The following is a 27,870-nucleotide window of genomic DNA, read 5'->3' on the forward strand; positions in this document are numbered from 1 at the left end:
TTTCCTTTTATTTTTATTCTTTTTTTTCTTAACACATAAATGTGTGGAAAGGATAAATGATAAGCTTGTCCGTGTCACAGGTGGGCTTTCACCCAGGTGGAGCACCAGGGTGGAGGAACTTCGGGATAAGGTTTCCTTCAAAGCAGTGATTGGGGCGCTTGGTCGTCAGCGAGGGCTGCCGGCTGCCGCTGCCGCCGTCTCGTCAGAGAGGTAGGCTGGGTTCTCTGGGGCCTCCTCGTCACCGGGGTCAGAGTGGAAGCCCTTCAGGGCCCAAACCCGGTACCGCTTTCTCCGGTTCCACTTGTAAATGCGAATCCTTTCCTTTTCTGCCTCTGGGTCGGCGAGAACGCCATCCCAACGCAGACTTTCGTTGATCTGGTTGGAAAGGGTCTCTTCTATTTTGGCAAAGCGGGAGAGACATACGGCGGAGGAGTAAGAGGGGGTGAGCTTGCTTTCATCCCTGTCCTGTCTGTGCTCTGGCCCCGGGCCATGATCTTTGCTGGGACTTAAGATGTCATGGAAGGATGGAGACAGCTGCTGAGTCTTCAGGCCTCGACTCTGATGTTTATCTGCTGAGCAGATGGGTGATGTTAGCGTTTGTGATGCCTGCCCTCAGCCTGCTTGGGGGTGATGCCCAAACCACTAAAGATGTGAGGGGGGACCTGGAGGCCCCTCCTCACCTGGGGCCTCAGGTGGCCAAGCCCACCAGCCCCGTACACATCCACTGCCTACATGCTTTGGGTTGGCATTTTGGGGAGGGAGGAACCATTTATTGAGCACGTACTATGAGCCAGGTCCTCTGGGTAAAGGCTGTCAGCCCTATTTTCCAGGTGAGGAAACAGACTCCCAAAGTTTCAGTCAGTTGCCAATGTCACAAAGCAGGTGGCAGAGCCAGGATTTGAACACACACCCGATTGCCAGGGCCCTGTCCTTTCCACACTGCCCCCCACCTCACCTACCCACATGCTCGCCAAGGTACTGCCCAGTTCTGGGAGCCTATGACTTACCCCTATTCCAGACACTTTATGATGGAAGAAATGAAGAACAACAGAAAAGCTTCCTAAATCTGACTGTGGAAAGCATTCCGCCAAGCCAGGAAATACTTTTGCTGTGTGGCTTACACTGATTTTTAAAAATGTTAACAGCCCTTCTGAATTATATAACATGCATATACAATACTACAACTTGTGATTCTTTAATCAGCTCATCCTATTTCTTTGGGAGAGATGAATCTCCCTCCCCCCACCAAAAAAAGAGAGAAGAAAATAAGAAAAAATTCCTCTCTTGGCATTCCTATACCTTCCTACTCCCTGAAAATTATTTGGTGTCCCCTGCTGACAGTATGAGGTACATGCCGCTGTAATCTTTAGAGGCAGAAGCTAAGCTAAAAAGATACACATGGAGCTTATTGACCTAAACTCCAGAATTGTTTTCTTGCCTTTTTCTTATGATCCCAACTGGAGAAGTAATTATAATCTGCCCGTCGCTCCTTCTGCCTTCAGCTTGTCAGGCGAGCTGGTTCTGCACCAAGAGGGCCAGGACCCAGAAACTTGAACCCAGGACTAATCGTGCTGGAGGTCAGGGCAGCTGTGCCAGGGTCAACGAGACCTACCTCCCTGACAAGAGCCACCGAGGTGAACCACACAAGGACAGTGGAGACTTACAGCACCCGTAGACAGGTGTGTTCTATGTCACTGTTGCACTCTCTCCACAAATGGGTGCTCAGGGCCTTTGTCGAGCCCCCAGGGCGTTCTATGAGAGGAGCTCAGTGAGCCGTAGGGCTCTGTGCTTTTGTGTCAGCTGTTAGTGGGTGTACGTCTATGAAGTGTCCACAGGAGGGCCTGGAGTGAGAACCCCACGTGTATGGTCATACGTGTAGTGGAGAGGTCTAGGCATGTGAGTATGTAGCAGAGTGTCTGCTTGTGTGTGCAGACTGTGAATGTGTCTGCCTGCTGGGGTATCTGTGCTTTAGCTTTATTTGGTGATTATATTGATAGAAGGGGGTGTTGTTGAGGGTGTCAGGGATTATAAGAGTGTGTAGCAGTGACTGGTGTGATGGTGTTTGTGTGCAGTCGAAGGGTGGCCTTGGTAGATGAGGGAAAAGGAAGGGCGGCCTGCACAGGGAGCATCCTTTATATGCATGTCCTGGGTGTCTACACAGCAACCAGAGGCAGGTGCCCCTAACAAATGAGGGTGAAAGGAGGGTGTCCAGGCGGAAGGCAGGAGCCTGTGCTTCTGTGTATGAGTGAGAGCATCTGTCACTAGTGCCTTTGTATCTGTGGATGGGGAAAGTCTCTGTGTGAGGATGGGGGCATCTCTGTAGAAGGGCTTGAGATTTCTGTGGGGAAGGTATAGATGTTCAGGATTTTAAGCTTGGACTGAGGGATGAGGAAGAGTGAGTGTCTGTGTAAAGCTAGGAGTCACAGGTGGGGCTGAGAGGCTCTGTGGCGTGTCTCTGTGTGGGGCTGAAGGTCTCCATTGATGTTGAGAATTCTCGACGCAGGATTTGGGGTCTCTGCGGACATGGATGGTCTTTGTGCGGAGGGCTGGATCATCATCGTGCGGAGAGAGGGAGGACCTCTGATTGGGACTGGCGAGTTTCTGTTTCTGGGCTTAAGGTCCCCACGTAGGTGGGGGTCTCTGAGGGGTGGGGTGGGTGTCCTCGGAGAAGAATCTCAGGTATGGGAGCTGAGGCGGACGCGCTAGCTGCTCCTCTTACCGTCCCCCTTCCCGGACCCCTTGGTCTTTTTCTTCTTTTTCTTCTTTTTCTTCTTCACCTTCCGTTTGGGCAGTTCTGAGGCGCAGCCCGAGACGGGGGGCAGTCTGGACCCCTGCGAGGCCGCCATGCAGCCCTCTCGCTCCTCCTCCTCGTTCTCGCCATCCCCCGACGCCCCGGCCCCACCGCCGCAGTCCATCCGCCCGCGGGGCCGCCCCCCGCGCCTGGGGCAGCACGAGACCCGCTGCGGCTGAGCCGGAGGCTCCGGGCGCCGAGGGCCAGGCTAGGGCCACGCGTCTCCACGGCGACCGCTGCACACCGCGCGCATGCGCAATCCGCAGGCTGCCGCCCAGGAGCCGCTGGTGGAGATGTGCGCATGCGCATTTCATCCTGCGCGCTTGCTTGGTCGGCAGTGATAAGAGGAAGGGTGGGTAGCGAGATTCTGAATGCTTGGGTTGACACTCATTTTCTACTCCTGTGCCCTTTTATTATTTCCTTCTTTCTTTCAATCTTCCGCCTTCCGTCTTAGTTGTGGCAAGCAGGGGCTTGGTTGAGGCATGCGGGCTCTTCATTGCGGCACTAGGGCTTCTCTCTAGTTGTAGCGCGCGGGTTCCAGAGCGCGTGGGCTCTACTTTGCAGCACGTGGGCTCTCTAGTTGAGGCACGCGAGCTCAATAGTTGCGGCCTGCGGGCTTAGTTGCATCCCTGTGGCCTGTGAGATCCTAGTTCCCTGACCAGGGATCGAACCCGCGTCCCCTGCATTATAAGGTGGATTCTTTACCACTGGACCACCAGGGAAGTCCCCTGTGCCCTTTTAAATGCTGTGTGTTCTCTCCTAAATTTTAATGTCCCGAGTTCCAATCTCATATGTCTATCCTGGCCTTTCAAGCCCACCGTGTCCAAACAAACTCATTTCTCCATCATTCTTCATCTCCGTGAACAAAAACAACTGGTCAGTCCAGAGCCCTGGCAGTCTTCCTTACCCCCACTCTCTCCCTGTTCCCTCACCTAGGCTAGGGCTGACCACCGTGTCTGGGACGTGAACTTCTGCACCCCCTTCCTAAATGGTCTCTGCTTCCAAATCCACATAGCTGCTAGGAGGAACTTTTCTTTTTTAATAATTTTATTTATTTATTTTTGGCTGCATTGGGTCTTTGTTGCTGCATGCGGGCTTTCTCGTTGCGACGAGCGGGGGCTACTCTTTGTTGCAGTGCACGGGCTTCTCATTGCGGTGTCTTCTCTTGTTGCTGAGCACAGGCTCTAGAGCGCACGGGCTTCAGTAGTTGTGGCTCACGGACTCTAGAGCGCAGGCTTAGTAGTTGCGGCGCATGGGCTTTGTTGCTCGGCGGCATGTGAGATCTTCCCAGACCAAGGCTCAAACCCATGTTCCTTGCATTGGCAGGTGGATTCTTAACCACCTGCACCACCAGGGAAGCCCGGAACTTTTTAAGATGATGAACAATTTCACTCTCTTGCTTAAAACCCTCCGGGGGGGTGGGGGGGAGTGGGCCATCACACGCAATCGGGGTGGCTTTGTGGAGCCACATGTAGCCAGTAGAATATGGTGAAAGTGACACCGTGTGACTTCTTAGGCCAGGTCATAAAAGGTATGGCACGTCCACCTTGTTAGCCGAAGACTTGCTCCTGGAGACCTGAGCCTCCTGCTAAGACATCTGATGTCTGAGTACCCTGAGGCCACCATGCTGTGAGGAAGCCCAAACTAGGCCACATGGAGAGACCCCCAGACTATGTAAAAGGAGAGAGAGAGAGATGCCCCAGCTACTCCAGCCCCCACTTTTCCACCTCCAGCCATAGTCTGACTATAACAGCAGGAGAGACTCCCAAGCCAGCCCCACCAAGCCAAGCCCTTCCTGAATTCCTGACTCAAAGAAACTGTGAGAAATAATAAAATGATTGTAATTGTTTAAGTTACTAAGTTTTGGGGTGATAAGTTACAGAGCAATAGATAACTGAAACATCAGTCTTTGATTTTAGCCATTCTAGTGTGTATGAAGTTATATTTCCCTGCCGTTTTAAGTGCCATTTCCCTGATGACTAATGATGTTGAGCACTTGTTAAACTACTTATTGGCCATTTGTGTAACTTAGTTTGTAAAGTATCTGTTGAAGTCTCCTCCCATTTTGTCATTGGGATATTTATATTTTTATTGTTGATTTGTAAAAGCTCTTTACATGTCTTGGATATAAATCCTTTGTCACATATATTGCTGCAGAGATTTTTTTTTTCCAGGTCTGTAGCTTGTCAATTCATTCTCTTAGTGGTGTCTTGTGGTAAGCAGAAGTTTTATATTCTGATGAAGCCATTTTATAAGTTTTTTCTTTTTGTATACTGGCCAAGGAATCTTTCCCTACTCCGAGATCACAAAAGTACTCTTCTGTTTTCTTCAAGAAGCTTTATGGTTCTGGGTTAGGTCCACCATCCATCTCAAACTCATCTTGTGAATAAAGTCAGATAGGGATCGAGATTCATTTTTTTTCCAAATGGATTTCCAGTTGTTCTAGAAATTTTCATTGAAAAGACATTTGTCGTGGTCCAAATGCGGGTTGGAAAAGAATTTCCAGACACAAGGCAGAATGTAAAGAAGATAGAATTTATTAGAGGGAAGGGTCGCTGCCAGAACAATGGGCCGACTTCCTAGTAGTCTGGTAGAGTCAAGCCTGAACATGTGCTATTGATCAGTTTTTATAGCCAGAAAACGAAAGAACGGTCCGAGGTGAAAATTTTGTTTACTGATTGGTCGAGGCACATATACCTTCCTTCTATAGAGTGGGAGTGGGACAGGCCAGATGCCTTTCCTTATTTGGGACAGGTCCCATTGCCCAGGTGGGCGTCACCCAGGTAGGCTCAGGAATTTCGTAACCGTCGCAACATGGTGGGGAGGGCGAGTAAGAGTCCGGTAGGGGGTGTAACGCTGACACTTTTTCAGGCAGGGTCATCCTTTGTCCTTGAAGCACCATTGTCCTTGGAGCACCACAACATTCCTTTCCCACTGACTTGACTTGGCACTTTGGTAGAAAATCAACTAATTGTATGTGTGTGACTCTATTTCTGGGCTCTATTTTGTTCCATTGATCTATTTGTCTTTCCTTACAGCAATACTACAGTGTCCTGATTATTGCAGCTTTATAGTAAGTCTTGATATTAAATAATGTTAAGTCCTCCAACTTTGTTCTTTTTGAAGATTGTTTTGACTCTTCTAGAGCCTTTGCTTTTCCATATACGTTTTCAAATCATCTTGTCTGTTTCTTCAAAATAGCCGGCTGGGATTTTGATGGGAATGGCATCAAATCTATACATTTTGGCACTCTTAGTACTCAGCGAGGATGGTCATTAGTACTTATCCATACACAGGCATGAGTGAACACATTGCTCTGTAAAAGACTTTTCTGTTCTTCTGTTTTCCTCCATCTCTCACCTGCTGTCAAGCTCCCTAAAGTATCCCCTACAGCTCTGCACACAGCGAGTGCTTGTAATCTGCCCCTTGACTGTCTGCTTTTGTCCCCAGGAGCTAAGTGAAATGAAATCACAGAGGTCCTTTGTGCAGGTGACCACTTGCTAATGGAGATGTCTGGGGTTTGCTTTCCAGATACCCTACCCTGCTGACCCTGGTGCTCGAAGACGGGTGCTTACAAAGACCGGCTGCCCTCCTTTCCCAAGAAAGGCTGGCCTGTCTTCCCTCTCAGCTGGTCCTCTTCGCCTGGATGCTTATCTGGCAGGAGGCAACTTGGCCACTTCTCTTCCCGATTTTCGTGAAGGTTGCATCGAGGTTATGTTGACCCAGCCAATCAGCTTCGAGAGACAAAATTCACATCCAGCAAAGGAATACATTTTTTGGAATAATCACAAAAATCCCTTGCAAGTAGAGAGAGATAGGGCAAGTATATCCCTGTTTGATAGATGAGGAAACAGAGAGATGCAAAGTGACTTGCTCACCTCTCAATGCTAATTAGTCTCCAAGTTGGGCCTGGAGTCCACCTTCCCAGTTTTACACATCTAGCATCTTGCAGGAAAACAGGTGACTTTACAAAGATGTTCACTGACCAACAGAAGAGATGATAGTGTTTTCATTATTTGTTTCAGCTTCCTTGTTTGTACTTTCTCTTTGTGGTTCCAGTGGCTGTTACAGTTATGAGCTGGTAGGAGCTAAGGTTTCTTCCTCTGTAAGGATCAGGTTGTCCCCTTTGGCCAGTGCTGACGTAGGCATGCTTGGGTAGAGCTTGCAGCTTTGTCCCTCCCTGATGCCTGCTCCGCCTTGGTCCCCCCAGCTGGCTGGGCTGCTTGTTCCAGCCCTTTGCTCTTTCCTGCCCACTTTCTCCATGCTGTCAGTTCCTTCCCCAAGGCAGACAGGCAGTGTCCACTCTTTAGCAGCATCAGCCTTAGGCTTGGGCAAGTGGGGTCCCTGCCCTGGGCCTTGTGCTTCACAGGACACTGCTCTGACTCTCCCCCCACGACTGTATCCCTCCCTAAGGGACAGGAAGTCTGTGGAATCAAGGGGTCCTTCCCACCCAGCACCTCACATTCCTCCTCCAACTTGTGGCCCACAGTCTGAGTACCTGGCACCTTGGAATTTCTTGCCCAAATGACCCCTGCCTGCTTGTAGGGTGTATCTGGGCCTCACTCCTGAGTCCATCCTCCTGAGTAGCCCTAGGCCAAGGGCAGCATAGGTGGAAACTCAATAGGCAGGCTGAGGTGTCCAGACCTATGTATTCAAGGGCCTTCTCAGTGCAGGATGGAGCTGGGTGTCAGAAGAGGAGGGGGCAGGCCATGGGCTGGGTGCAGAGCCCCAAAGAGCCAGAAATTCTAAATTTAAATCTGGCCTTCCAGACTGGTATGAAGGTCTATTTGTCAAGGTAGAAAGATGGTATTTATTTTATTTAACAGGATGTCAATTTATTTTATCACTTTTAATATTTAGACATGTGGTATGTGGGCCTCCATCTACTTTTGCCCCGGGCTTTGCAACTGTTGAGAGCAGGCTTGCTCTTTATTTTTCCTCCTTTTATAAGCCACTCCAACTGCTTCCTGATTTTCACTTCGTACCTCATGGTACCTTAAAAACAAGGAAAAGAAAAATCCTATAACCTATTAAGTAAATCGCATTATAGCCATATGGCAGACTACTTGGGAGCTTCTAAAACAGAATGAGGCAGCCTGGTTTAGGCTGATTTGGGACAAAGGCAAAGAGAGTGTCCTTGGAGAAGTAGAGCAGTGTGCAGGGGTTGCTAACACCTGCTACCCTCTCCTCACTCCCCTCCAACCACACTGACCCACTGACCGCCTAGCTGTTTCTCCTACATGTCCAAACGTCTCAGCCCAGGTCTTTGACTTCCTGCTCCCTCCCCCTGAACACTCTTGCTCTAGATGTCCTGCCTTCACCCTGAAGGGTAGAAGAATATGTCACCCCCAAATATGCCTCTTTACACAGGGTCTGGGTGCTTTTCAGGTGTGATGGTCTGTTCCTCACGTCTGGGCCGTTTCTGATTGTCTCTTCATGTGACAAACCCCAGGAAGCTGGGACCTACACAGGCAATTCTGTTTGTACAGCCCCTTCCCCACACCGTCTGTAGTTAAGTGCTGCGCTGATGAGGATGCTGGAGCCTCTCTGGGGACTTTAGTTTCCTTCAGAACATTCCTTGATTGTTCTACATCTTGGCCCCCAGTCTATTTCCGGAACTCAAAGATCTAAATTGCTGCCCCCATGTTTGCCTTTGTGGGCTGCTATTTAACTCCGAGTCCTGGACGCCTGTTGGTTCTGAGGTGATGAGGGAGCCCCAAGGCTCCGACTCACCAGGAACATTTCTAGAAAGTGTTAAAGAAAAACAAAGCTGGATAATAGTTAATGGCGGTAAAGACGGATTTTATTCAGTACTACTGCAGCAGGGGAAAGAGACTTCTTTAGAATAGAACCGAGCTTGGTTCTGATCTATGTAGAGGGGACTTGGCCTTTAAAGGGAGAGTGAGGGAGTAGGGAAGGGGAGTGAGTGAGGACTCAAGCAGAGTCAAGACAGTGAAAAATTACGAAAAGCAAGTAAGTGGTCAATGTCAGTATGATTAGGCCATCTTAGTCTGGTGACTGGCACTCAACCAAGATACCTGCCTACAGAGATTGAGACACAGGGGCCCCATCATCCCTGATGGTTATAGTTCAAAGGAATAGCTCCCAGGTCCATGAGAAAGACACTCCTGGGTTCCAGGAGATACACATACATCTCAAAGGCACAGAGAAAGGATTTACAACAATAAGTTTTCAAAATAAATGCTCTAAGGAAATGGAGGCCAGGAGCCTGTCAGCAGGCGTTGGCTGCAACAAATGGTAAATTCCCTTGGCAGACGAGCTTTCTCAGACAGAAACTCAAGAGGGAGGGAGGGACCGGGTCATTGCAGGGACACCGTGGCCTTAGACTGCTAGAAGCCAGGCTAGATTTTTTTTTTCAAGTCTCTGTGTGTGGGAGAGTGGACAAAATCATTTGTGTTGGGAGTTGCAGTTCTCACAGGCCAAGGTTGAGGCCTAGTTGAGAGGCGGGCTCAGAGGTACCTGATGGAAGTTTGGTCAAGGAAAGAGCCTTTGTCAAATGGAAGTCAATGAGGTCATCCCTGTAGTTTGGGAAGCCAAGAGTGAGGGTTTCTGGGTCTTCCACCTGATTAGGTGGCCAGAGGGTGCCAGCCAATGTGGTCCTGGATCACTACAGACACCCAGAAATCCTCAGGCTCTTGGGGGTGTCCTGCCACCTAACTTGTCCACACTGCCTGCTCCCCATCTCCAATCTTCTGAAAGTGTCATAGGAGACATACAGAAGAGCTGTGGCTTACTGGACCAAAAGAACACCACATGCCTTGAAGTAAGAAGAGAGTTTGAGCTTTAATCACTAATTTGTGCCAGTGTGTCTCTGGGCACATAAATGAGCACGTCTATAACCTGAGGACATGAATGTCTATGCCACAGATTATTGCATCAATCAGTGGCACTTGGAAATATATAAAAGTCTATAATGAGTATGTATTTTATTCATAAAGTCTTCCATTAGCAAGCAGTCCCATCTGTGGGAGTGAATCTGTGTAAGCCAATATCTATTTACCTTTGTCTCTTAGACTCAATAGAGAAGAGGCATGTCTTCTTTACACACACATAGATAGATTGCTGATTCTCTCTACTTCTTGATGGTGCCTCAGAATTCAAGAATCTGAGACTGGAAATGATTGGCCAGCTGTAATCCACATCGTTGGCCGGGTGCCCGGGACCCTTCTCCCACGTGTCCCTACCTACCACTCTGGGCTCATTTTCTGCTCTGCCTCACCATTCACCACTCCCAACCTTTCAACATCCCCTTTCTTGCCTTCTCTGAGCCTTTGCACCTGCTGTTCCTTCTACCTGCAATGTCCTTCCCTATCTGGCCCACCTGGCAAACTCCTACTCCTTTGGGAGGCTGAACAAGGGTTTCCTCTGAAAAGCCGGATCTGAGCCCTGCCACACTGTAGTTCACTCCTCTGTTTCTTTTTATCTTATGTAGCCACAGGGGTAAGGTAGCATAATGGCCCTGCTACTACCTGCTGTATGACCTTGGGAAAATTCTTTAAGGTGTTTATGTCTCAACTATCATAGCAGTAAAATGGAGATAAACAATGTCCTACTTCCATGGCATCTGTCTACCATGAGATCAGTACACAATAGGCACCATGTTACAACCTGCACACCATTGTCCAGAGATGATTTCTTTTTTTAAAAAATTTATTTATTTTATTTATTTATTTTTGACCGCGTTGGGTCTTCATTGCTGTGCGCAGGCTTTCTCTAGTTGCAACGAGCGGGGGCTACTCTTCGTTGCGGTGTGTGGGCTTCTCATTGAGGTGGCTTCTCTTGTTGTGGAGCATGGGCTCTAGGCGTGCGGGCTTCAGTAGTTGTGGCACGCGGGCTCAGTAGTTGTGGCTCGTGGGCTCCAGAGCACAGGCTTAGTAGTTGTGGCGCACGGGCTTAGTTGCTCCACGGCATGTGGGATCTTCCCCGGACCAGGGCTTGAACCCGTGTCCCTTGCATTGGCAGGCAGATTCTTAACCACTGCGCCACCAGGGAAGCCCCAGAGATGATTTCTTTATGTTTCTGTTTTCCCAATTTAACTATGAGGTTCTTGAAGACCCAGTATTTTACCCATCTTCCTCACGTAGCAGATTTCAATGCTCCTCCAAGTCACACACCTGCTGTGGTCGCAGGAACACTGGGCCTTTTTGGCAGCACAGGGGCGGGGGCGGAATTTGCAGAAGCAACCAAAGAAAATTTGGGAAAGAACTCTTAATAACTAGGATGTCAGCTGGGGCTCCTCCAAGCCTGCTTTGAAATCAAAGCAGGACCCATCCCTAATGTGAAGCACTTACTGTCTTAAGGCTCCCTGCCTTGGGCCCTGTCCTTGCTGTTGTGCAAGGACACTTTCTTTAAAAAACTCAACACTTTCTTCGAGTTGTCCACCAAAATCAACTCACACAAAAGTGTCAGCGAGTTAAGCAGACTTAACTGAGGGTTTTGTAGGGGAGCTGCCCATTTTTTCTTCTGCAATGTCTAATCTGCCATTAATCCTATTCAGTGTATTTTTCATCTCAGACATTGTAGTTTTCACATCCAGAAGTTCAATTTGGGTCTTTTTTTTTTAAAAAAAATCCTTCCATATCTGTACCTAATATATTCAAGCCTTCCTCTAGCTTCTGGAACATATAACTGTTTCAATGCCTTTGCCTACTGATTCTATCATCTGTGTCATGTCTGAGTCAGTTTCAATTAATTGAGTTTGTTCCCCTTTATGAGTTGTGTTTTCCTTCTTTTTTGTGTTCTGGTAATTTTTTGTTGGATGCCAGACACTGTGAATTTTACCTTGTTGGGTACAGAATATTTCTGAATTCCTATAAACATTCTTGAACTTGGTTGTGGCAGTTAACTTACTGGGAAAGAGTTTTATCCTTTCCGATCTTGAATTTAAGTTTTCTTAAGTGGGACCAGAACTGGATTTCTGGATTTAGTCTAAGGTTAATTTTTCTCTAGCCTCAAAGCTAGACCTTTCTTAGTATTCTAACTAGTGGCCCCTGAACTGTGATGTTTTCCACTTTGGCTCTTGGGAACAGGCACTATTCCAGCCTTGTGTGAGCACCAGGCACTGTTCCCACTAATCCTTTTGGGTGGTTCATCCCCCAGCCTCGCATAATTTTCTCACACGCCTGTGCTGAGCAGTACTCACTGAATACTTGAGGGGGAACTTCTGCAGATCTCTAGATTTCTCTCTCTGTGTGTATCTCTCTCCTCTCTAGTCCTCTGCCCTGAGAATTCTAACTGGTTTCATTTCCCCAGAATCCAGCTCTGTCTCTTCCATTCAGGTAGGTTCCTCCTTCTCTGAACCATGGTCTGGAAACTCTCCAGGCAGTAAGCAGTAAGCTGAGCAGTGCAGGGTTCACCTTGCTGTTTCCTCTCTCCCGGGGATCACTTTGCTTTGTTGCCTGATGTCCAATGTTTTGAGTGTTGTTGTTTCATATATTTTGTCTGATATTTTAGTGGTTTCAGGCCTGAAGCTAACTCTGGTCCCTGTTACTCCATCTTGAACGAAGCAGAAGTCTGGGTAAAAATATTCTTATTTGATTGTGTAATGAATTTGTTGAACAAATTCAACTTGATGATGTCAATCCAGGAAATAGCCTTGTTTTTCTCAAGGGAGGAAGGAGGAGAGCTCTCTTCTCTCCCTCGCTTATCTTTTTCCTGCTTTGATCTCCTCCGGATTAGGCATTTGAAGGTTTCTCCAGGAGCCCCTATGTGATGCATTCTCTTGCTTCCCTCTAAGCACCTGCCTCCCAAGCAACATCCTGCAGCCTCTGACAGCTAGGGTTCCCTTGTCCCACGAGCCACTTTCTTGGACAGGAACTTCTTCAAGACCAAACACAGCTCTTTTCTACAGTTTCCTCTTGGCTTCTCCCCTGGCCTAATAGTGGAAATGCAGGCCTGCCTACCCTATCCTGTTTGTCCCACTACTGTAAGCACAGAGCAGTTTCCTGCCCTCCCCTCCATAATTCTCTAGGCTAAAAAGATACACCAGGCTCTGGATCAATGGTTCTCAATGATGGGGGGTGGAAGATAGGAGGGTGGACCCCCCCCCCCAACCCGGGGATAACTGACAAGGTCTGGAGGCATTTTTGTTTGTCATGACTGGGGAGTGGGTGCCTAAGGATGCCACTACATATCCCACGAGGCACAGGACAGCACCCCCGGCCAACAGCATAGGATTAACTGGCCCAAATGTCAACAGAGCTATGGTTGAGTGACCCTCTTCTAGGTTCATGTTGGCCCCCAAAGTCCAGGAGGCAGAGTCAACGCCCCTAAACTTCTCTCACCATACTCTGCTCCTGGGCTACAGAGAGTCACCAGCTCAGCCAGCATCCTCCTGGGGAGTGAGATGCCCCTCTCATAGGCACCCTTGATTTCTTGAAGGGGTTTTCTGTTTTTGTTGTTCCGTCATCCCGTAAATCCATCTGAAGAAAGAGGAGACGTGCGCTTATTTGGACCAAGTCGCAAAAAGAGAGGAGAGGAGGCCATTCTGAATTTGGCTGCGGAGGTGGTGCGGGCAGGGTGCTCTTCCCCAAGCTATGGGAAGAGGAGTTGGTCAAAAGAAAGGGCCTCAGCAGCAGACTCTCGCCAGGACACTGCAGTGAGAGGCTGTGCAGCAGCTCAGGGCTGCTCGAGGGCGGTACGTACCTGTGTGTGCCGGTGTGTGCGCATGTGTGGAAGCGTATGTCCCTCTGCAGTGAGCAGGACGGAACCAACACCAAGAGGATGAGGAGGTTATGGTGGAGGGCGTCGGGGGAGGAATGGGCCGGGACCAATGTACTGCCTTGAGGGCCAAGGGAATAAACCCTGGGCCAGGAGAGCAGGAAGTGGCTTTTTAAGCGAGCTGGGAGGCTGTGTCTGCTGTCCCCAGTGAGTCACCCCCGGGGCATGGGGCAGAGCCAGACAAATGCTGTTTTGTTACTGTCACTGGGACAATGTGGTGAGGCCTGGGGAAACAACAGTTCAGTGAAATGAGTGCGAATCCCCAGTCTAGCCAGAGCCTGGCACAGAGCAGAGGATAAGCAGTGCTTTGCTGAAAGCTTTGATACTGAAGGGATGAAGGCTAGCGGGGTTCACTTTTTCTGAGCCCCAAAGAGGTACAACTTCAGCCAGGAAGAGGTGCTACAGGGAGGCCACTTCAGGTCAGTGTAGAAATCTTTCTCCCACGGTCAGCAGTCCAAAGAGAGGCTAGGTGCCCCCAGAGGTGGTGAGCGCCGTGTCACGGGCTGTGCAAGCAGCGGTGTGAGCGACTCCTGCCTGCAGGGGCGGTTGCGGGGTGGGTAGGTGGCCTAGAGCCTGTAGAATCCCTACAGCCTTGAGGTTTCAGGCTGAGTGAGGTGATGACGGTGGTGAAGATGATGCTAATGACTCGACAGCCCCTCCAGTGAGCCAGGCCTAGAATCGGGGGCTTCTCCATGATCTCACTCAACCCTCCCAATGGGACTATCACGTCCCTTTTGCACATAAAGAAACTGAGGCTCAGCCACTAGCTACACTGGCGAAGTAAAATTTAAACGAAGTAAAATTAAATGAAATTAAAAAGTTCATCCCATGTGACCGGTGGCTAGGGGACAGCATGGCAGTATGACATTTCCATAATGGCAGAAAGTTTACTGGACAGTGGTAGCTTAGAGAGATGTGCTCACTTACCCAAGATCATCTCTCCCACGGGCAAGATCCAGAACCCAAACGGAGGTCTGACCCAGGTACTGGTGGAGGCTGCTGTGTGAGTCTGGAAACCAGGACTTCCAGATCTGGTCATCACTCAGCAACTGATGCTGGAGCTATCTCAGGAAATCAGTTCATAAACAGGTTTTGGGTCGAATCGTTTTCCTGATAGAGAATGAAGGGTAACAGGGCTCTGGCACTGCCCCTCCAAGCTTCTCGCTCCCACCCCACCTGCATACAAAGCCAGGCACCGGGGCTCCGGGTGGGTGGAAGTGGAGAATGTGGCAGATGTTCTTGAAACGGGGGAGCCGAGACACAGGGCTGATGGGTCTTTTTTGTGGCTGTTTCCTTTAGTGACTGAGCCAAGTTGCCACAGCTTGTCCGGCGTCCGTCAGTGGAGCGTTCATTCATTCAACAAACACACGTTGAGCTGCAGCAGGTGCCAGGTGCTGTTTCAGGCCCCAGAAGTCATACCTGCCCTCCTTTTGCACCTTGGGCGGTTAGAATGGCTCATTTGGGGGGTTGGGGACTTGGAGCTGCTTAGGGAACAGACAGGGATGTTCGTTACCCAGAAACGAAGGGGTCGTTGAGACTGGTTCGGCGGCGAGGACAGTCACCCAGAAGGGCCCTGGCCTACAGGATGACCTCAGGCCGGTCCTCCGCCGGAGGCCTCAGGTCCCGGGCCGGGCCGGGCGGGGCGGGGCGGGTCGAGCGCCGGGTTCCCGCGGCCGCCGCCAGAGGGCAGCCAGGGAGCGTGCTGGAGGCCGGCCGGACCCCGGGTGAGTCTGGCGTCCCGGGGGCGGCCACCCTTTCGGGGCCCGGTCTGCGAGCGCCGGGGCGTGCGTTCGGCTCGGTGGCGGGGACGGCGGGGGCGTGTGGGGCGGCCCTGGAGCGGCGGGTGGGTGCGGGGAGCTGTTGCGCGCGGGGTGGGGACGAGCCTGGGGGCCGCGGGGCGCGCGCAGGGCCCGAGCCGCGTTCCCTCTCGCCGTGCCCGCCGCCCGCCTGGCCTGGAGCCCGGGGCTGGTCTCGAGAGGCTCGGGGCAGCGCCTGGGCCCGGCCCCCGGAGCGCCTGGTGCTCAGCGTCCGGCCCTTAGCCTGTCTGGGGCCCTCGGGGGGTGGGGGGCATTGTGCGCCCGCGTTGAGGGGCCGCGGGGAGCGAGTGGGCGGCCGAGACCGGCGGCGGACCGCGGGCGGCGCTGGGGAGAGCGCTCCGGGCGAGCGCGTCAACAAGCACGGTGTTTACCGACCACCCGCGGGGCGCGCACGTGCGCGGGAGGGGCCCCGCGGGGACGGGGCGCACCACCTCTCCGCGCTCGGCCTCGCCTTCGGTGAGGATCCCGCGCTCCAGATGGTGGGCCTCGGCCGTGGCCATCAGGGCTTCCTCCCCCAGTTAGGTGGTCAGGAGTGGGAATCGAATAGCACTTGGTGCCCAGGAGGGTGTGAGGAGGGCGGCATGGAGGTAGCTCTCAATGGCCAGACAGGATTCCTCACCCTGAGCACCTCTTTCAGCCTGAGAATCCTGCCCCGGGTTTGTTTTCCAGTCTTCCCAAAACCCTGCTCCCAGCAGTCGGGCCAAGCTCTGTTTTTCTCAGCCGAAGGTTTGGAGGAAGTGTAGAGATCCATCCAGGGGGGGCTCCCTGCCTTCAGGATGAAGGCTCTGGGCCCACAGTGGTGCCTGTGACACCTGCGCTGTGGGTGTGGAAGCCCCCTTTCTTGGGCTGCAGCGAGGGTTCTGCTGGGAAGTCTGGGAATTTTGTCCCCTGCTTGGGGCTCAGAAGGCTGAGGACCTGATTTTCCTACCTGCGTGGTCTGTGACATGCCCACCGCTGGAGGTGGCCCTGGGGAGAGGTGTGATGCGGGAGGTGGGCACCCATCCTCCGTGAGTTCAGGGCTGGGGGGGTGATCAGGCTCCATCTGTGCAGCTGCGTGAGAACTTTTGATCCCCCAGCATTCGGAGCTCTGGGGGAGTCAGAGTGTCTCGGGACACCCTGGTAAGAGCATTGGCCGAGCCGGGGCTGCAGTCTAGTCTCTGCCCCTCCCCCCCCCCACACACCTTGAGAGATTGTGCCGGTCTCCGGGTGCCCCTCCATCCTCCTGCCTCTGACGTCCACTTGGCCTCCCATCTCTTGGGGGGAAAAACCCATGCACTGGAGCAGAAAGCTTCGTTTCCTCTTTTCTCTCCCTGTCACATTTTCCCGGCAAGGGCTCCACACCTGCTGCCTGCCTCTTGGCTCCATGCCTCCCCTCTTACTCCTGCGCAGCCTGGGCTGCTGTCCCCACCACGTTGCTGAAACTGCTTCCCTGAAAGTCAGCTTGTTTCCAAACACCGATTTTTTTTGTCGGCCTCATCCTGCTGCCAAGTCCTTCTGCCCGGGAAGCAGGCCCCTCTTTGCAGCCTTCTCTGCTGTGATTTCTCTCCTCATTTTGTTCTTGTTTCTCCATCATTCCTTCTCCTCTTCTGACGCCCCTTCCCTCTTTTCTGGGATGTTTTGTGAGGCCCAGTGTTTATGTTCTCAGAGAACTTGCTTCGGGATCCCTCAGGGAACTCCCCCCCCCCATTCTAGCTCTAGTCCTGGCTCCTTGGATGCCCAGTGACACCCCACACTCACCATGTTCTCCTTACTCCCCAGCAGTGGGTTTCCTTCCCTTCTGTCACACTCACTTTTCCCTGCAGCGTCTCAGCTCTCCCTGCCCCTTTGTGACCAGGCTACTGTTCCAGGCCTTGAATGTCTCAGGCAGGAGGTCAGAGGCCCCTTCGCTGGCCTGATGCCAGAATCCCTTCCAGCTCCCGCAGTCCATCTGGCATGTCATCTCTAGACCAGTGGCCTCTGGATGACTACTGCTTTTACCCTGTTGCTGAGCCCTCTCCCCTAGGAAATCTTCAGAGGCTCCTGGTCTCCTCCCGCACAAAGCTCAGCTCCTCCACCTCCTGTAGCTCCTCAGTCGTGTGGCCTCACCCTCCAGAGCCACTTTCCAGTCCGGAGATTTCTTCCCTCCCTACCATGGTCGGCCCTCTCTGCCTTAGTCTTAGAGACCCAGCTCAGAGCTGTCTCCCTGGGAAAGCTTTGCCTCTCCCAGCTGCCCTGGGGGCCTCTTTCCTGGCCTTCTCACTCCACCGGGCCCTAAGGACCACGGCTGTCTGTCTGCTGATCGCAGGCGCTTTTGTGTCCTTGAAGCCTCTTCCTTTCCTCCCGGATCTCCAGGACTGGGTATCCTGTTGGCTCTCAATAAAGGAATTCCTCCCCTTAACCTCCAAGAACACCTCTGGCTATCCTTCAGAGTCTGGTTCAAATCCCACCTCCCTCCTGGACTGTTCGAGTCCCAGATTCCCACTGGCCTGCACTTCTGGGTTCATGGATGAATTCATTACCGTTTGTGCCACCCAACTTAATACTTTGTTCTCTGCTATTAGCCTCCAGTTGTATCATGGGTATGAGAGATGCTTTTCCGGTTCCTAATCATAGCAGCTGTTTATTGAGTGGTCGGTATGTGCTGGGCGTGTGCTGATCTTTCTAAGTAATCCCTTGTGTGTGTTATTCGCACAGCCCCCAGAGGGGTAGGAGCTAGGATTCTCGTTTTCATTCTCCCCATGAGGACACAAACCCCGTGAGGTCCAGGGACCTGCCTAAACCACACAGCTTGTAGGTGGGTGGAACAGAGGTTGAAACTCAAGTCTGTCTGACTCCTGAGACTGTTTTTTGATAGTAGGGGTTGCTATTTGTCCAGGAAAGCATACGCTTCAGTCCAGGGAGCGTGTTACAGGTCCTCTTAGCACCTGGCCCAGATGTGCAGGCTGTCCTGGCGGTGTGGTCATCTGGTTGCTTGGGACCCCACTGGACTCCAGGAAAGGACTTTGTAACAGAACAGATGCTTAATGGTGGGACCAGTGACTAGGGGAGGCTGTGACAGCTGCCCCAGAGGCCTTCGAAAACAGGCCGTGTGTATGTGTGTCTTAAGTAAGAGTTGTGGAACAGAGAACCCCGAGGAGCCCTCAGGTCATTTCTGTCCCTTAGGATACTTTTTTTTTTTTTTAGTAAGTGTTTTAAAATTTTTTATTTATTTTATTTATTTTATTTTTGGTTGCACCGAGTCTTTTTTTTTAATAAATTTATTTATTTTTATTTATTTTATTTTTGGCTGCATTGGGTCTTCGTTGCTGCGTGCAGGCTTTCTCTAGTTGTGGCGAGCGGGGGCTACTCTTCGTTACGGTGCATGGGCTTCTCATCGCAGTGGCTTCTCTTGTTGTGGAGCACGGGCTCTAGGCACGTGGGCTTCAGTAGTTGTGGCATGTGGGCTTCAGTAGTTGTGACACATGGGCTCAGTAGTTGTGGCTCACGGGGTCTAGAGCCCAGGCTCAGTAGTTGTGCACGGGCTTAGTTGTTCCGCAGCATATGGGATCTTCCCAGACCAGGGCTCGAACCCGCGTCCCCTGCATTGGCAGGCGGATTCTTAACCACTGTGCCACCAGGGAAGCCCCTGTACCGGGTCTTAGTTGTGGCAGGCAGGCTCCTTAGTTGTGGCTCACTGGCTCCTTAGTTGTGGCATGCAAACTCTTAGTAGAGGCATGCAAGTGAGATCTAGTTTCCTGACCAGGGATCGAACCCACGTCCCCTGCATTGGAAGGCGGATTCTTAACCACTGTGCCACCAGGCAAGTCCCCCTTAGGGCACTTTTAAATGCTTTTTTTTGTAAACAAAATCAACCCTATCCCCAAACAGTACCACCTTCAACTAAGTTTCCTTAGGAGCTATCCTTCCCTTCCCTCCACAGGTCACTATCATATGAAAATGAGTTCCTGATGTGAAATATAGTTGCCACGGCAACCAGTAATGCAAGGCCTGGAGCCTTGCTCCTAGGTCTCTGCACCGTATGCTTCTAGGGGCTTTTTCCATCTTTGTCGCCTAAAAAAATGAAATACACCATTTGACTCTCCTTTTGCGGGGACATTTAAAACATTGGTTTTTTTCAGGCAGCGATTTCTGGGCACTGTTAACACCCCAGCAGCTTGTCACCAGGCTGCTGGCACACCATTAATAATGACCCCGAATGGTGCCGCTGGTTTAGGTCACATTTTGAATGAAATCCAGTGCCCTGTGGGTAAAAGGACAGTAGCTGTGTCCTCCACGCAGCCTTGATGGCTGGAAAGACAGAGGGAAAGAGCATGGTCTGGTGTAACAGAGAACCCCGAGAACAGAGAACAGAAAAAAAGAAAGTCTTTTTAGAACAGTTGTGTTTTTTTTTTTGGCTGCACCACACGGCATGTGGGATCTTAGTTCCCTGACCAGGGATCGAACCTGTGCCCCCTGCAGTGGAAGCGTGGAGTCCTAACCACTGGACCACCAGGGAATTAGGGAGGGCTTTTTGGTACAGCTTCGTTCCAGTTGGAGATGGTGAAATTGTTTGTCTTTAGCTGCTGTCTCCTCCTGTGTGAGAGCCTTGCTCAGCTATCCTGGCAGAGGCCACCCAGAACAGGGTGCCTCAGGGGTGAGAGAGACAGGGTGCCTTTGGCCATAATCATAGCTACTAACTTTGATGGGTGCTTATTTTGTGCAGCCCTTATTCCTTTATTTAATCCTCAACCAAATGAAGGTAGGAATACTATTGTTTTCCCCATTTTACAGGTAAAGAAAAATGATGCACAGAGAGGTTAAGTGCTTGCCCAAGGACACAGAGCAAGTAGGTGGTAGAGTTGGGCTTTAGTACTAGGAAGTCTGACTCCTGTGGCCAATGCTCTTTACTTGGTACCACGTAGATAGTGGAAAGACTGCGTTTAAAGAATGAGAGGGTGAATTGGAGAGATAGAGCAGGTTGGCTTTCTCAAGATTTGATTTAAAACAGTCGTTTTCAACTTTTTATATCTTATGAGAGGCAAAAGGCTGCAGTGAAAAGGCATGTACTAGAGTGTTCACAGCAGCACTATTTTTAATAGCCACAAAACTGAAAATCACCCAGCATCCTTTGGCAGTAGAATGGACGAATACAGTGGGGTGAATGCATACAGTAGAACACTGTACCACAGAACAGTCCGCAGCCACATGGAACGTCATGGAGGAATCATGCAGACACTGCTGAGCAAAGGAGCCAGACGGAAAAGAGCATGTACCGTAGGATTCCATTTATATAACGTGCAAAAAAGGCAGAATGAATGTAAGGTGTTAGAAGTCGGAGTCGTAGTTCCCAGGGGCACAAGGAAGGCTTCTGGGAGGCTGGTGATGGTCGGTTTCTCTATCTGGGTGTTGGTCACATACGTGTGCTCATATTTTCGACGTCCACCAATTTTAGTATGTGTACTTGTGTGTGTGTGATACTTCAATAAAATGTACTGAAACAGAGAAAAAGGCAGCAGCGACCCTCAACCCAGGACATGAATACTGATTCTCCACTCCCTTATAGGGGCCACAAACTTGACACTATACCCGGAATCTTAGATTTCTTGTGAGAGGTGGGAGGTGACATGAGGGTAGGCACCCAGGTTCTGGGGCAGACGGCTCTGGGGATGTGGGAGCAGGGCCAGGGTCAGCTCTGCTTTTCTCCCGTCCCCATCTGCTCCGCTGGGTTTGGGGAGAGCTTGCTAAGCTCGGAGGTGGCTGGTTGGGTTCTGCCCATGAAGCAGCCCTTTTCTCCCTGCCGTGAGGCCTGGGGGTAAGGAGGTGACGTGGGTCGCCTTCTGCTGGTCAGCGGGGTGTCAGGTTGGCCTGGAGAAACTGCGGAATATGGCTGCTGCTGCCACCCTCTGCGCAGACATCCTCACCCCTCCAACAGCAGTCGGCTGGCTGCCTGCAAAACATCAGCATTTCTAGGACTGCGCCCGCCTGGAAAGTGAGCGGCATTCACCGGGGGATCAGCTCCTCCTTTCACATGGCAGTTATATGCTGCTAAAAATACTGGAGCACCTTATGTAAGACCACAGTTACGTAGTTAGCACCTTATGTAAAAGCACTTAGTCTAGCGCAGACAATTAATCGGTCAGGTGTTTCGGTGACCTTGGTGGGCATCATCACAGAGTTGGTGGTTGGCTTGCCTGGTGAGGAGGGTGAACGATCGTCAATATCCAGGCCTGCCTGACTCAGTCGGCTGTGCTCACACCTGATTTACGTGTTGATGCTTTTTTTTTTTTTTTCCAATGTGTTGATTGCATTTTCCTCTTTAGGCCCAGCCCATCCAAGCAGTTGAGTTGATGCCGGGGTTTGTACAGTTTCTTCTTGCTCAGCCCTCATCCCCTTCTCATTTACTGGCAGAGCATCTTCTGATTCACAGACGCTTAGAAGGGCCTCCTCCCCATTCAAGAGGTCCCCTCCGTGGGTGGCCATTGGCTTGAGTGCTGCCAGTGACCAGGGCAGCCCATCTCACGGTTGGAGGATGATTTGAATAGTTATGGAGAGCAATGGAACAAAACCAAGGTGCAGAATATGCCAGGTAGGCTGAAACGCTGAGCTGAAACTGACAAGAAGACATTTCACAGGGATCAGGTTTTTAAAGCCATGGGATCTGAGGCTAGGACAGCAATTTGGCAGGACCTGTCAAATTAAAAAGCATCTGCCCTACATCATAAGGATTCTACTTCCCAGGGTCTGCCCTAAAGGAAACCTGGCACGTGTGCACAGGTGGAAAGTTCTGAGACAGCCTTTGTGGCAGTTTGCAGTCCATGGTGAAAAACTCTACACAGTTTGAATGTCTGCTGGTGGTGGAATAGCACCCGCTACATCAGCTCACATTTTCATACCTGGGAGTCCTATGCAGCTTTGAGAAAGAATTAGTTGGATCTCTCTATAACAATAATGATGAATCTCTCAGATTATAAGGTGAAGAAAGCAAGTTTCCAAGTGTTGAATACATTATGATGCCTTTCATAGAAACGTTTTCACATAGTCCTTCATACTTTATATAAATACAAATATAAGTAACACATACCTACTTATAAAAGAATATAAAAAGGTCTAGAAAAAGGCATTCCAAACTTACAATAACTATTATCTCCGGGGAAGGGGGAAGGGCATCAGGATTGTGTGTGTGTGTGGTGGGGGGAATCAAAGAGAAATTTAGCCTTCTCTGTTGTATTTAAACTTTTAAAAATAATTTCATTGATGTATAATTTATATACCTCAAATAAGTCATTCATTTTAAGTATACAATCTGTTTTAAATTTTTAAAAGGAAAAGTAATTACACAATTAAAAATTAATGTCTAATTTATCCCCCTTCCTCATACAAGAAGCCTTCTTCCATCTATGCCTGAGTCATGGATGGACCGTGACACAAAGCTCACTGTATGGTGTTTTGCATTTAGGGGCAGCTCACAGAGGTAGAAATTATTCCCTCTTTTGAGCTGAGGTCTTGAGATCTGTCTCTTTGTCACTTTGCTTCTGGGTCTGTCCCTTTGGAGCCATCTCAAATAAGTCTATTTTCCATGGGGCAGGATTTTCACTGGTGCAAGATCCCCATCATGCCTGCCTCCTCCAGGGAGAAGGACTTGCCTCTTTCAGGGGTTCCTTGTAGAGTCTATAGGGTGATATGGATCACACTCCAGGCCGTGCTGGGCACCTGGCCCATCAAACATCCTCCTAAAGTTTTGCAGAACTGGACCCTATGCCCCTGATGTTGCTTGAACATGACATAACACTTTTTAAAAATAATGGTAATTTTTTTAAATCTTAAAAGTAATTCATATTCATTATGGAAAATTTAGAAAATACACAAAAACACAAAGGAGAAATTAAATATCTGTGATTCTCAGCCTCCAGAGATAACCATGTTTAATGTTTAAAAATTGAGATCGTTCTATATGAATGATTTTATTTTTTATTTTTTTAAAGTAAAAATTTATTGAATTTGTTACAATACTGCTTCTGTTTTATGTTTTGGGGTTTTTTTGGTCACAAGACATGTGGGATCTTAGCCCTCTGACCAGGGATCAAACCTGCACCCCCTGCACTGGAAGGTGAAGTCTTAACTACTGGTCCTCCAGGGAAGTCCCTGAATGATTTTATAACCCATATTTTATTTAACATTTATTTATCCATAAGAATAGTGACTGACATATATGTAATACATTTTTTCTCAGTTCAGTGTTTGTTTTTCTATTATTATTATTATTAAACATAGAGAAGTTTCTAATGTTTATGTGGTGTTGTGGACTGAATATTTGTGTTCTCCTGAATGCATATGTTGAAGCCCTAATTCCAAGAGTTGGATAATATTTGGAGATGGAATGTTTGGGAGGTATTTAGGGTTAGATGAGGCCCTGAGGGTGGGGCCCGCGTGATGGGATTAGTGCCCTTATAAGAAGAGATGGCCGAGAGCTCTCTCTCTCTCTCTTTCTCTTTCCGTCCTCACACATGCACTGAGGAAAGGCCATGTGGACACACAGCAAGAAGACTGCTGTCTACAAGCCAGGAAGAGAGCCCTCACCAGGAACTGAATTGACTGACACCTTGATCTTGAACTTCCAGCCTCCAGAACTGAGAGGAATAAATTTCTGTTTTTTAAGCCTCCCAGTCTATGGTATTTTGTTTTCGCAGCCCCAGCAGACTGATCCATGTGGTTAAGTCTATCAGTCCTTTCATTTTGTGATTTCTTCCTTTGCTTTTGGGTTTGAAAGGTCTTCCCCACCCCAAGTTCAGATAAATATTCACCTATATTTTCTTCTTGTTCTTTATTTGGTGTTAGCTTTTCCACTCAGCTCTCTCTTTTACATTCAACTCTAATCCTATCAAATTTATTTTGGTTTATGGTATAAGATTAGAGCCTGATTTTATTTCTTCTCAAATTGTCCACCAGTTCTTTTAGTTCAGTTTCTTTTCCTACCAACTACATTTGAAATTGAAATTTAATTTTTTTGGACTATTCAGTTGACCCTTGAACAACACGGGTTTGAACTCTGTGGGTCTACTTATACATGGATTTTTTTCACTAAATAAGTACTACAGGTCTAAACAATCTGTTGTTAGTTGAATCTGAGGATGTGGAACTGCGGATATGCAGCGCTGACTGTAAAGTTATACGGGAGTTTTCAATTACAAGGGGGTTGATGCCCTTGACCCTCCTCCACCATGTTTAGGGTCAACTGTACATTACAACCATGTTGCTCAAAATTCAAAAAGGCAAAACATGAGAGTCTCCCTCCCCCCTCTCCCTTAGCCTCCCAGGTCCAGTAACCTGTGTTACTAGGTTAATAGATTTTGGTCTTGGACTAGATTTCCTTCACCCTTCCCCCGACTGACTCTAAATGTTAGCTTTATTATCGTGCACAAACATATGAGCTTCCAGGTTTTCTCTTTTTTCATTAACTGACCTCTTTTTCTTCCACTATCACATTTTTAAAATTATGACTTTAAATTTAACTCCTGGCCATGCAGATTCTTTCTCAGCTTTTCTTTGGTTATGCTTGCCCATTTAGTCGTTCTTCTCTGTGATATTTATAATCATTTTATAGCTCTTCTGCACATATCATTAGAATCTAATTTGGAATGACAATAAATTTCTAAAATAATAACGATATTGAGTTTTCCTCTCTAGAAATATGGTCTGTCTCTTACTGATTCGTGTCCTCCTTCCTGTCATTCTCTTTTTTTATAGCACCCACTTAAGTTTCATAGATTTCTTTATGGGGGTTGTGAACATTTCTTGTTTGTTCCTAGGTGTTTTATGTTTTGTTTTGTTTTTAAATTTATTTATGGTTGTGTTGGGTCTTCGTTTCTGTGCTAGGGCTTTCTCTAGTTGTGGCAAGTGGGGGCCACTCTTCATCGCGGTGCGCGGGCCTCTCACTATCGCGGTCTCTCCTGTTGCGGAGCACAGACTCCAGACGCGCAGGCTCAGTAATTGTGGCTCACGGGCCTAGTTGCTCCGTGGCATGTGGGATCTTCCCAGACCAGGGCTCGAATCCGTGTCCCCTGCATTGGCAGGCAGATTCTCAACCACTGCGCCACGAGGGAAGCCCCTGTTTTATGTTTTTTGTTGCTAGGGAATAGGATCATTTTTCCCCCCAGTCTTATCTTTAACCGGATATTGTTGGAATATAAGAAAGTATTTGATTAAAAAATTATTGTGAAATAGATATATATGCATATAAAACAAATATGTGCAGTTTAAAGAAGAGTAATAAAGCAGACATATGCCCAGCCAAATGAAGAAACAGAGTATCAACAGCCCTTTAGAAATTGTTTTTATGCCTCTCCTTAGGTGGGTTTTCCTCTCTCCTCATCCCCAGGGGATACACTAACCTGAATTTTGTTATCATTATTAGCCTGCTGTTCTCTATAACTTTACCATGTAGGTTTATGTCTTTAAACAATACGTTTTAAAATTTTGTATACTTTTGAACTTTTATAAACGGAGTCACACTGTATTCCATTTTTTAATAGATGCATTTGCATTTATGTTTTTTTTTTTGGCTGTGTTGGGACTTAGTTGTGGCACATGAGATCTTCGTTGTGGTGTGTGGGCTTCTCTCTAGTTGTGGCACATGGGCTCCAGAGCACGTGGGCTCTGTAGTTTGCGGCACTCGGCCTCTCTAGTTGAGGCGCAGGGGCTTAGTTGCCCCGCAGCACGTGGGATGTTAGTTCCCCTACGAACCCACGTCCCCTGCATTGGAAGGTGGATTCTTTATGATTGGACCACCAGGAAGTCCCTGTTTTTATTCAATAGTTTATTTACTATAAACTTCACCATTTCTAAGTATATAATTCAATGGTTTTTAGTATATTCACAAGATTGTACAACCATTACCACGAACTAGTCCCAGAACATTTTCATCACCCGAAAAAGAAGCCTGTATCTTTGCATTCACTCCCCTTATTCTCCCAACAACCTCCTCAGCCGTAGGAAACCACTAATCTATTTTCTGTCTCTATGGATTTGCTTATTCTAGACATTTCATATAAGTAGAATAATACAATATGTGGTTTTCCCTAACTTTCACTTGTAATGTTTTCAAGGTTCATTCCTTTTTATGGCTAACTAATATACCATTGTATGGTTATGCCACATTTTGTTTATCCATTCATCTGTTGATGGACATTTGGATTATTTCCACTTTGGGCTATTATAAAAAATGTTGCTATGAACATTCATATACAAGTTTCTATGTGGACATATGTTTTCACTTCTCTTGGATGTATACTTTAGAATGGAATTGCTGGTCATATGGTAAGTTTTGGGCTATTATAAATGGAGTGGCCATAAGTCTTCTTGTTGACATATGTTTTCATTCTCTTATGTGTATTATTTATCTTCCGTGTTTGACTTCTTTTAGGAGTGGAATTACTGATTAGGTTTATCTTTGGTTTTACTGACGCGTAAGATCCATTCAGAAAACGGCATAAATTCTAAATGTACTGCTTGTCTAATTTTTACAAAGTAAACACAGCCACGTAGCCATCACCCAGGTCAAGGGGTGGGATGTTGGCCCAAGCTGGGCTACTCCGCTGGGCCATTCTTTGTGAGATGTGAAATCTAAGCAGAGTGAAGCAGGAAGGGAAAGGGTATTGGAGCCACTTATTCCCACGGTGGCAGCTGATGAGACCTTGAGGCCCAGACTCTGCAGCTGCCATGGTTCCTGTGTTCTTCCACATCAGGACCTTCAGCCTTCCCATCAATTCTGAGCGTCCAGGTGTCCTGCCAGTAAATCCCTTTCTGCTTAAGTCAGCCAGACCTGGTTTCCGTTGCTTGCAATCGAAGAATCCTTTTGGATACAGTGTGCCCAATTGCTAGCACCAAAACTTTGGTGGAGTGTGCCCCTCCTATTGCTAAAAACCCAGAGTAGAAGCTGCGTCTAGCTAATCCTTGAATTTTTACATGACCTTATTTTTTTTTAATTTAAATTTATTTATTTATTTTGGCTGCGTTGGGTCTTTGTTGCTGCACGCGGGCTATCTCTAGTTGCGGCAAGCAGGGACTCTTCATTGTGGTGCACGGGCTTCTCATTGTGGTGACTTCTCTTGTTGTGGAGCACGACTCTAGGTGCGTGGGCTTCAGTAGTTGTGGCACACGGGCTCAGTAGTTGTGGCTCGCAGGCTCTAGAGTGCAGGCTCAGTAGTTGTGGCGCATGGGATTAGTTGCTCTGCGGCATGTGGGATCTTCCTGGACCAGGGCTCGAGCCCATGTCCCCTGCATTGGCAGGCGGATTCTTAACCACTGCACCACCAGCAAAGTCCCATTCCGCCTAACTTTATATTTAGTTCCCAGTTTTGAAACAATTTTCTCTCAGTCCCCAGTGGAAAGTTAATAGCTTAAGTAACTGGCTTAATTTAGAAGGTGAAATGTAGGAGTCTGTATTATTTTCCAGACTTCATTTTTGGAAACCAGGTTTATTTCTCTTCAATGTAGAGCACAGGGGGGTTGGATGAGGGGGTGTTTGGTGCCATGATCAGAAAACAAGGGCTAGGCCCCAAGTTCTTT

General features: G+C 48.8%; 1 protein-coding gene across 1 annotated transcript; it reads right to left on the reverse strand.

The window, feature by feature from the left end:
• Window positions 1–3,025, reverse strand: LIAT1 (ligand of ATE1). The gene is given in 3 exon segments (XM_059907511.1): window positions 1–186; window positions 189–572; window positions 2,720–3,025. Coding segments are annotated over 3 exon segments (678 nt in total). The 5' UTR covers window positions 2,916–3,025; the 3' UTR covers window positions 1–88.
• Between the last annotated feature and the right edge of the window lie 24,845 nt (window positions 3,026–27,870).

This window comes from Balaenoptera ricei, chromosome 20 (genome assembly GCF_028023285.1).
Source record: "Balaenoptera ricei isolate mBalRic1 chromosome 20, mBalRic1.hap2, whole genome shotgun sequence".
Taxonomy (NCBI): Eukaryota; Metazoa; Chordata; class Mammalia; order Artiodactyla; family Balaenopteridae; genus Balaenoptera; species Balaenoptera ricei.